This window comes from Neltuma alba, unplaced genomic scaffold (assembly GCF_004799145.2).
Source record: "Neltuma alba isolate B1F8T4 unplaced genomic scaffold, ASM479914v2 tig00012535_pilon, whole genome shotgun sequence".
NCBI classification, from domain to species: Eukaryota; Viridiplantae; Streptophyta; class Magnoliopsida; order Fabales; family Fabaceae; genus Neltuma; species Neltuma alba.
The window spans coordinates 537,938-548,746 of NW_021637000.1; the positions used below are offsets into that span (position 1 = coordinate 537,938).

At 38.8% G+C, this 10,809-nt stretch overlaps 1 protein-coding gene and 1 long non-coding RNA gene across 2 annotated transcripts; both read right to left on the reverse strand.

The window, feature by feature from the left end:
- Window positions 1–1,524: 1,524 nt before the first annotated feature.
- On the reverse strand, window positions 1,525–4,283 carry LOC114728389 (xyloglucan glycosyltransferase 4). The gene is made up of 4 exons (XM_028915292.1): window positions 3,380–4,283; window positions 2,971–3,279; window positions 2,449–2,853; window positions 1,525–2,211 (listed from the first exon to the last, which is right to left on the reverse strand). The coding sequence occupies exons 1-4, from the start codon at window positions 4,019–4,021 to the stop codon at window positions 1,576–1,578; spliced, it is 1,992 nt and encodes a 663-aa protein (XP_028771125.1). The 5' UTR covers window positions 4,022–4,283; the 3' UTR covers window positions 1,525–1,575.
- Window positions 4,284–9,025: 4,742 nt separating this feature from the next.
- LOC114728454 (uncharacterized) lies at window positions 9,026–10,529 on the reverse strand. The gene is made up of 2 exons (XR_003738669.1): window positions 10,219–10,529; window positions 9,026–10,044 (listed from the first exon to the last, which is right to left on the reverse strand). It is a non-coding gene; the product is annotated as an uncharacterized LOC114728454 (long non-coding RNA).
- Between the last annotated feature and the right edge of the window lie 280 nt (window positions 10,530–10,809).

Genomic DNA, 10,809 nt, shown 5'->3' on the forward strand with positions numbered 1-10,809 from the left:
TTAGATTAAGGAAGTTAGGTAAGTTAGTTAATTATAAAAAATATGACACGTTTTTTCTAAAATATCATAATCATATTTCTTAATACCTCATATTTCTCTTCTACTTGATTATGGTTAAAAGGGTATCCATAGGGGTAATTTAGAGATAATTGATAAATATGATAAATGGGTCTTATATTTAGGACCAAAACCAACTTACCAATTGGGTCCTATATTAAGGACCGGAGGAGTATATATGAACCAATATATAATAAAAAAATAAGTACCTGGTAAAACTATTCATGAACAGTACAATATATTTTTATGAATTTTAAGAAAAATTTGTCTAGTTGAAAAAGGAGAATTTGATGGGGGGTGTGTGTAAACAATTAAAAACAATTTTATATAAAATAGGGGGAAAGCCTAAAATTATTTTTTTCCAAATCAAAAATTAATTGTTGCACCACAGTATATTCTAAATATATTTGAAATAAACCATTAAATTAATATAATATTAGAATAAAACTATTTCATTAATATTTATACCCAAGTTATCCAGCACGCATTGCGCTAGAGAAACTGTTTGAGCTTGTGCAAATATATATTCTCAGAAGAAATTACGGGGTTGTGGTTCCTTTTGTTGGCCAAAGTTACTGGTTGTGGTTAAAATTCAGTTTTATCCATAATTAATTAAATTCGTAAATTATATCAATTGGATCCCCCCCCCCTTTTTGTGGGGCAGGTGGGTATCCGCTTGCATGAAGTAATTGGATTGGATGGTTTTAACGGGAATCATTTCTTCCTTCTGGCCGAAGACCACCACTGTTCTATTGAGAGGTAGCTGCGCAAAGAGGAAGTTGTGGTTTCTGTGTTTGAGAAGTAACATGGGGATGTGCCCCACAAGGAATTAATATCAAAGATGGGGCTCAAACTGTTATTAATTGAATTGCCCAATCAAAAGAACAAGACAAATTCGTTAGCGCCGACACATTTAGTACCTGTGTGCATGTGTCTATACAAAGATACAGCTATGAAGTCTGCAGAATGGAATCCTGAATGATTATTCCTTCACTGTGGGATAAACTCGTTGAAGTGGTAATGACAGCTTGACTTGGGATTTTGTATTTGTGTGTAAAATTGGAATGTGCCGCAAGAAATTAAAATTAATGATAACTTTTGGTCAAATTGTTATGTGTGGAATTACTGGCGCATATGAAATTGGCTGGACTGTACTCTCTTCCTTAACAGGGAGACTTTCTTTATTATGAGGGCAAGTTATACCCATTTCACAAGCCAATGATGCCTGAGACAATACATACAATTATGCTCCAACATTATATTCTTAGGTCTAAAAAGCTTTACATCAGTAAAATCCACAGAAGCCAATGAATCACCAATTTATGATAATTAAAATCTCAAAAAAAAAAAAAATCAAAAAATGAGCAGAGATTCTTTTCCTATGGATCCTCAACGCTTATTATTTATACCTTCTGATTATATCATCATCTCTACTTTTACCTCTCATGTTTTTTTGCCTGCTGATCGTATAAGATATGAACTTCAACAATCCTAGAACATTTTACTTGCCTTAATATTTCAGTCCACCTGCTCACCAATTAAATCCAAACCCATTATCAGAAATGAAAGTCCTTGGAAAAGCAGGAAATAGAAATGAACCCCATGTGCTGATAGAAGACTTCTAGCAGATGCTGTGAGTAAAAGAAAAGCAAGTGCAAGCTCCTTCCTGTAGATTCTGTTTCTCTTCTTCTTAGGGGCTACTTCCACTTGCTTGAGTTTTGTTAGTAACTCCAAGCCAGACTCAGAATGCCTCCTCAGGATTTTATCTTCACTTGAGGACTTTGATTCTCTCTCAGCCAGGGATAACAAATCTGACTCAGATGATCTGCCTGTCTTCTTTGTCACCACCCACTCATATGCACTTCCTAGCTGAAACAGCCCAGAAATCATGGCATTGAATTTGGTCACTGACATGGTGTTCTCGAAAAGCAGGTAAGGTACTAAAAATGGGACAGATTTTGGAGCAGGGAGTATGTTCAAGAAAGACATGAAAATTGGGACATAGCAGATCACCCAAAGGGGTAATTCAGCTTCAGGTATGAACATGGTCAAGGGCAGGATGATACAGAACAATGTGAATGAATAGAAGGGAAGGATAAGTTTCCTCAGTAAGAAGAAAAGAAAGATCAAGTTTGCCTTCTTCCACGCTGTTATCTGCATAAAACCATATCAGACTTTAGAAGATCGTAACCATGTATCCCAGTGCAACGGCAGTACAACACTAAGATCAAATTCTATCATCAAATTCACTGATTAAAAAAACTCAACGTGAGGAAAAACTACTTTGAAAGGACTATTTATGTGTTGTAGGATTGAGAAAAAAATTTCACATGCTATATTACCGTTAAAAATGATCTTCTTAAATTAAAAGAAGTGGGAATTCATTAAGACCTTGGAAGTTATTATAGCAGGGAGACATAGACGGAAAAGCTGCATTGGACCAGAGTGCCAGCGGTGTTGCTGTTTCTTGTAAGCCTCGTAAGACTCTGGTAATTCACAAAGCACTTTAACATCGTTAAGGAAGATGAACTTCCATCCTTTCAAGTGTGCTCGGACAGCTATATCCATGTCTTCCACTGTCGTTCTCTCCAGCCATCCACCAGATTCCTCCAAGGCCTTTATCCTCCACACACCTGCTGTTCCATTGAATCCGAAGAAATTAAGGAAATGGCCATTCACTTGTTGCTCCACCTCAAAGTGAAAGCACAGGTTAATGTTCTGAAGCCTTGTGAGTAAGTTCTCATCTTTGTTCACAAAGGCCCATCTAGCCTGAACCAGACCCACATCTGGCTTTCCCTGTAAAAGAAAATGTCACGACATTTTTTAAAGAGATTTGTCCAGATTCTTTAGTCCAGACTAGAGAAAGCAATTTTCAGACTTGTCCTTATTTGAGTTTTCGTGATAGTATAGTACCTTGAAATGGGGGATGGTTTGTTTCAGGAAATCAGGGTTTGGCTGGAAATCTGCATCGAAAATTGCGACAAACTCATAGTCTTTAACATAGTCACATGACATAGCTGACTTAAGATTCCCAGCTTTGTACCCAGTTCTGATCAGTCTATGCCTGTACACAATGTTCACCCCTTTCCCTTTCCACGAGGAAACCTCTTCTTTGATCAGAAGCTGCACATGTCCATCGTTTGAATCGTCCAACACTTGAATTAATATTCGGTCCTTTGGCCAATCCAGTTCACAAGCAGCACCGATTGATTGAGCATAAACCTACATAAAATTAAACTCAATGCTTCAGGTGACGAAATTGTAAGGATGTTAACACCAACAACTCAATCGAATTTTACTGGGTCAATTTCTGCTCTCTTACCTCTCTCTCGTTGCACATGGGAATCTGAACGAGGACCATTGGGAAGTTTGAAGGGTCCTCAACGTCACAAGCATCTGCTTCGAGGGTGGGCTTCAGTTTCTTATATTTGATCCAGAAACACCCAATACAGAGTACGAGCCGATCCAGAGATTGGATTAAGAACAGCACAATGCAGAACTTGGAGACCGAGACTACGACAGGTGCAATGTAATCTTCTCTGAAAGAGAGCCAGGCCACGTAAGACCACTGAAGAAGGCTTGTAACTTCCCATGGCTGAATCATACTATGCAAATTCCACTTGTTGAAATGAGCAATGAGTTCCATGGCCAAACCCGCAACTGAGAGAGCAAGAAAAATCTTGATGAACCTGTAGAGCCTTCCTCTGTACTTGGAATCTTCATCACTTACGTCGGACAAGGAAATGCGTTTCTTGACCAACGCAAACGTGGCTTTTAACGCCATGGTCAGCCACGAGAAGCAGGTGAAAACTCTATGGAGTTTGAGTAGAAGAACCCATGTGAACTGCTTGGGACTTGTGCCCTTTTGCTTCTCGGGAAACAGGGGAGACTGCGAATCGTCAACAATTAACGACGAAAAGTCCTTGGTCGTCTCGATCGTCACTGGAACTGAATTTGGAGCCATCACTCCTCCTTGGATTTCAAGTTGGAAGAAGAAATCAATGAAGACAGTTAGATCCCAGACGAAGATTTTGGGAACAGAAGCAAGGTTCACCTATGGGAGCTTATCTGGGCATCATGAATGCGCCAAAGAGCAGAAAAGAACAGTCAGGAGAGCCATTTGATCGGAAATTCTCCACTAAATTCTGAATCTAACCAGAACCCAGAAGTTCAAACTGACTTTTGCATATCAGCCGAGCTCAAAGTTTGAGCCTTGTTAAGAATAAGAGACCAAGAGAGAGAGGGAGGGAGGGAGAGAAAGCCACTTTGACGGGCTTAAGCAAGGTATTAATAAAGCAGAGAGCTCCAAGTGAAGAACCAGTTTAAGAATTTACGATTTTACGTGAAGCAAAAACAATGATCAGATGCAATCAAACCTCTTTTACTCGCAGCATATCTCCAACTCTGATTGGTTGATTGACCTATAAGACGGACAGCCTGGCCTCATTCACCAATGTCTAAAGGCCACGTAAGCAGCCCACGCGCTATGAATTTGATCTTATTTTTTTCTCAATAAATCTGTCGGAGTGACAACTAGATACAGCCAAACTGCATATTATCACCACGCGGCAAAATTCTTCTTGTCTGTTGCACTGCATGCTGTGAATCACCACATAAATTTCCTCGCAACCTCTGTTTCCCACTCACTAATGGTAATAACTGAATAGTCAAAGATGGAATACTTCCCTGAAATCTGAATAACTTCTTACTCCATGATTTCCCTTCGGCATTAAATGAGAACGCTCGCTGTCCTGTTGATTTATTGAATGCCCGTTGTATAAATCGTTATCGAGCAGTGACATCAAGAGAAGCACATTGACGTTACACGTGAAAAAAAAGGGCCAAATCAGGCTGTTATTTTTGGCTTGGTTTTGGGAGTTTTTGGATAGAAACTAAACCATGGTTTCAAAAGTGTTTTTATGGTTTACAAAGTAAACATGTGGAAGAATTTACCTTATTTTATAGAAAAGTGCTTTTTAAAAATACTTTTGAGGATTGCCAAACATCCCAGTTTCAGAGTTGAAACTAAGTTTGTTGGATTTCGAGCTGCGAAAGTCAACCAGAATAGTTAGTGGGATGGAACATGAATGGGAAATTGAAGACAACGTTTGTGCCTCCATTGATGCCGCGTTTGAGGGTTGGAGTCAAACTATGAGCATGTTGCTTCGATCTATCGGGTGTGCATATTCAATTCCTTATTAAGCAGGTGAATGTTGATGGACAATCTAGTAACTTTCCAGATTGGATCCTCATTTAGCTCGTTCATGGCATGGATGATTATTCAGATATTACTTTACTGCCAAAAAAAAAAAATCACTGCATCATGCAAACAGAGGACTAAATGGTTAGTACTACAATTTTTTAAGTGGCACGCTGGGAAACCATTTTTGACCATTTTGCCGAAAATGTAAACGCCATGATTGCATAGTGAGAAAGCAAGCCTCCTCCGGTATCTTCGTGGAGGGATCGTGGGGGTAGGTCAGATTTTTCTTTTCCTATTAATTAAAAAAGAAAAAAATAGAACCAGAACCCTTTTTAGCCCGACTATTATTATTGTTGTTGTATCAGTCGATTTTTTTAGTAGATGGTGTTAGGCCCACAAAATAAAGAAAGCTTCTTGGTGTGGTTTGGGATCGGAGAGAGCTTGTCGGTGGGATCTCAAAATGAGATGATATTATATTTGAGGTCCTTAATCAGGCCTTTTAAATTAGAGCAGTGGGGCCTTGCTTTGCTTTTAAAATGGCTTACCCATTATTGGCTACTTGCACAGAGAAAAATGAGACGTTATTGTTCTGTAAACCTTCAATGAACGTTGATTGATTCTGAACCAACTTTAGTGGATGATACCGATCATTTTGCTCTTTTGCTTTAGATGCGTGTTTTCAATGTGCATGTGAATCACGGTTCTGAAAAATCTGTTTCCAAATCCATTTTATTGTTTATACAGTAAGACTGGACACTCCAGTACACTACCACTGGATCTGTCCTTTCGGTCCCACAACCACCAAGAACATTGAAGCTTCCATAACAGCTAGCTCATTCATAAAAAATTTCTGCTCTGATTCATCTCAGAGGAATAACTTGTAACTGCGTAAGCTTTGCAAGCAGTTGTATTAAATGAAAAAACACACACATTCTTAAAGTTCATGCAATATATATATTTCTTCTTTTTTGTTATCAAACGGGTGTTACTGTTAAGACAGATATGAGATAACAATGGGAATAAATTATTATGTTTCAATCTCAAAAACTTAATTTAACCATTCAGTAACTTTTTTTTCTTAACTGATTTCATCTTTTGATGTACTAAAGTCGTAGCTTTTATTTCTGAAGTTAGTCTTAAATAAGAAAGGTAATCATTACAGAATTTTATTGATTGGATAATTAAATAAAAGAGAATAAACTTTAAAGAATCAATTTTTTTTCAAAAAAGAAAACAGCCATTTTCACAGAACTATAACTATGATTATAAAGGAAGTTCTCTCTACCTGTCCCTCTCATCTTCATACTGAAGTCTGCTGTTGTGTATGTTTTGAACATTGCTCTACAAAATCATCATCTTTTTGTGAATGAGGATAAGGAAAAGACAGTGTTTGATGGGGTTTGTAGCAGAAGGAAGAAGAAAGAAAAAGGCAATGAAATGAGACTTGTGTGAGTGTTGGGTGTTGAGCAGACTTACATGTGATCTCAGAACACCATCAGATGAGTCCCCATGTGATCAGCTACTCTGGCCATACCTGTCTTCTGTCCCCATCCATCTTTCTCACACACAGTTGTGAAATCTATCAATTAATTATACTTTTTCCCTTCCTTTTCCCGTATTATTCTCTCCCAGAAAATGATATAGAAATACGCCAATTAATCACTTTCTTTTGTATCAAAATGATACAGCCTTTAATCATTCGTCACTGTCAATCTCATAAATCCAACCTCGATTCTGATGGGAGATCACTATTTCCCCAAGATCCACCTATTCTGGCATGATTCCCCAGGTATCGTCTGCTGATCTTGAGTTTCCAGCAATTTTTTTTTTCCTTCTGTTTGTTTTTAATATGTTAGCTCGAGAATATTTACACAATATTATTATCAGGAAGTCACATGATTATGCAAAACTGTATAATATAGACGACTATTTGAATGCTGATTTCGATTTAATATCTTTAAGGAGCAAAGCAATCGGTAGCTTCAAGACATGACATGACCAGCTTAATTCACGGATTATATATGATTCTGGGCTTCCAATAAAGTTTGATAAGATTTCTCTTTCTTTTTCTTTAATCACCCACAGACTTTAACACCATGGCCTTCTAGTTCATCCATGTCTTAAGGATCCCACATAGCGAACCCCATTATGAGTCCCGATTTGGAACCGGTGCACATGGGGTTAACCACAGGTAATGCCCAATACACCATACTTTGTATTATATATGAAGCCGACCAGAGTAACATGCTGCGTACACAAAACAATTCAAAATACCATATTAGCGAGGCTTATTAAATATGCATGAAATATGCACCCTAACAAGAGGACAATGGTCCACAGTATTGTGAGCCACTAGCGAGCTACTTCAGTATATCACCAGCTATATCGTCTACCGGGTTCTTTAGCCAAGACAAACAAGCACTAAGGCAGCTAAGCCAAATTGAAGATAGTTTTTTTGATGCTACTTATTCAATATCAATTCAAGTTAAATAATTACAGCACGATCAGGTTAGCAATCAACTGTACAGGAGAGGGTTTTAGCGCATTCATTAGCTAGAAAGCCAACAAACAAGTCAACTTCAAAAGCTTACTCTTCTCCTTTTACTGTACCGATAGGTGCAGGAGCTGGCCTCTGATGGACTCAAACTCAAGGCGAAGGTGCATGAGGAACTGAAATAGACGTTGCGGATCTCGGGCCTTCTGCTGCTTCTTGGCACAGCCACAGGCGGAATATGTAGAACATAACTCCTCCATGGAGGAGGGCTGGTGCCAAGAAGGGATAATAGGATAAGCCAATGTGCTGATATGCCTAAGTTCAACTGCTTTCTACGCCTAATATATTACGAACATTGTAAATATTGTATGTAGGTGCATCAAAGAAAGAAATCTTTTTGCCTGTTTCTCCCTTCTTGTGAACAGACACCTTATTAAGGACATATCTCATGTCCTATCGTAGTCTATAAAAAATGTAGCTATCAAAGAACAGATAACCGTTCTGGAAATATTCAAGCGCTCTTTGTTCTAAGAAAAAACTTGTTGGCTCCTGTTGAGTTCTTTTATCTTTTGTTGTTTTGTCACCCCATAGTTATATAGGAAGGGTTCGTTTAATCCTAAAAAATGCCAATATACCGGTATGCCTAGGTTTAGTTGCTTTCCACTAGCCTTCTATATTGAGGCCATTACCATATCTTGTTCCTCGTTGTCCGTAATATGATTGGCAACTATTCACAACTTGTAAATCTTGACATGGTTGTCCCTTCTCCTCTTCATGTGGGAAGATAGATCTTTTGTCATGAAACATTACCTTGGTCTCTTAGCTTTTTTGCAGGCGAAGATGCTTCTAGCCGAAGTGATTGGCAGTTAGAACAACTCAATTCTGAAAATACTGAGGACATGTCTGTGAAAATAGTCTCGCAGTTTTCTCTTCGGGTCTTGTTATGTTAGCAGATTACTCAAACGAGAATATTCAAATCTTTTTGTTGTCATTAGTCTGTCGAGCGTCATAAGCAACTCAAACTTACTATAGGGGAACAAATAATTCGCAAAAGATTCTAGGATGATTAAGTCTTTGATCATAAGGACATTTAATGTTGTGCCTTCGAGCAATCTAATGTTATTCTGATTCATCTTACTGCAGCTCTAACTAACACTCATTTTCCCCGCAGAGAGACCCCACCAATAAAGATGAGACTGTCAACTGTCAAACTGCCACCGTGCACGGTTTCCTGATAGACTTTGATTGAGTAAAGATAAGCCATGTCCTACAACTCTCACGGAGGAACTGTGTTTTACTATTATTATTATTTTCTATGCCAGCATCGTTACATTGATGGGTTCAAAGTTTCTATTCTACTTTGATTCTAACTGTTAGGAGAAGAATGGAGAACAACAAATGGATTCCTGAACAGTATACAACTCCTGGACAGATAAATGAATATTGAGAGATATTGATCAGCGTAATAGGTAGGGACAAAAATTGAAGAATGAGTTATTTTCAATCAAGGCCCAAGAACACAAGCTCATAACAGAATGCATCATTTCAGTACCTCCATGTTCAGCCTATCAGCCCACCAGCGGAATTCAAAGAAAACCAGACACCCTGCATTCTCTAAGTGCACGGGTTTTTTCGGATATCATATAAACTTCCCATTTGAGTCAAAGAGATAAATCAGCGATGTAGCAATCAAGTACTAGCCGGGCTCAGTTTGGCATTTCCAGTAAGTGCTATTTCCGTTGTATTATAACCTTTTTCATGAAAATAACAAAATTGCATGAACCTTCATTCGTCGCTCGGCCGCCCAAATTACTATCAAAAGTCAAAATTGGGAAGCCTCAAAGCCTTTATGTCTCAATCTCAACAATGAAGCAGTTACTTGAAATCCTTCTCTAGTGATTCTGACCAGATAATGCTTCAGGCCGGAAAAAAAAATTGAAAAAAAAATCCAGGTACTGTTGAAATGCCAAATGCAATGCATGCCGATCAGTCTGCTTTGATTCCTATGCTGCAAATCTTCTTTATCTACAAAAACCCAGCCTCAATCACTATATGTCTTCAATTGAGCAAGCATTGCTTAGGAATTAACAATTTGCCTTGTGCTTTTTCAGCGCTCAAGCTATGCGTATTCCCGCTTTCTGGGTAGTTCTGACAGGCTATTCTTCTTGCTTTCTGCAGCTTAGGAGGAGCCTGGGAGGTTTAACACATTTTGATTGTCACGACCGACTAAATGTTATGCTTATTCAGTAGCATGAAAAACACTTGAGTTCTGTTTTTTGCCCGGCGAGTCCTGAAAGACATTTAACATGGTGAAATAACCTGAAGCTAAGCGCTAATCAAGTGATGAGTTTGCTCAGCATATCAAACAGAGAACTGAAGCACGACGTTGAAGCAGTAAAAAGTGGCTCTCAAGACTCGAGGTACCAGGAGCCAGCATAGGATACAAGTGGCGTGTAAAACTAACCAAACTAGGACCTTTTTCTCAGGGAGAAACAAGCATCCCGTGATGAAGTACTGAAGGCTAAATCTCCCACCACTTTTCTGCCCCCGTATCACAGGGCCCCGAAACGAGGGCATAACTTCAAACACCTGATATGCGCCCTGTAAAAGTGGGCATCTCGTGGTCATAGTTAAACCAGCCTGCTCAACCCACTTTTGGAATCAGCATCCGGTTAGCAATAAATAAAAAATACAAAAGGACACCACATATAGAAATAAAACCATACATTATCAAGCAATAAAGTAAAAGGTGAGTGAGAAATGAGAATGGCAAGAGTAAGACAAAAGAAAAGGAAAAGGACGAAGATGGGGGGAAATAGTGAGGAGTGGGCTTGAATAAAGAGAGACAAGTGGCGAGACAGCCATCAGTGCTGGTCCACCCATGAGGCCCAAAGCCATCATACGCCAAACAGGCAAAGAACTGACTTTAAGACATCCAAAACGAAAGCCAGAGTCGCTGAAAGCGACCTGCATCATGTAATGTGGAAAAGAGCTTAAAGGCTAAAGCAGTTTCCGTGTGTACAATTATTATTTGTCGTTGTTAGAAGCTGTCAAA

Excerpts from the sequence above, each read along its gene's own strand:
- LOC114728389 (XM_028915292.1), bottom strand. The coding sequence starts at position 4,021 with ATGGCTCCAAATTCAGTTCCAGTGACGATCGAGACGACCAAGGACTTT. Across the intron at positions 3,280-3,379 it reads CCATGTGCAACGAGAGAGAG|GTTTATGCTCAATCAATCGG; the intron begins GTAAGAGAGCAG and ends AATTTTATGTAG. Across the intron at positions 2,854-2,970 it reads AAACCATCCCCCATTTCAAG|GGAAAGCCAGATGTGGGTCT; the intron begins GTACTATACTAT and ends TTTCTTTTACAG.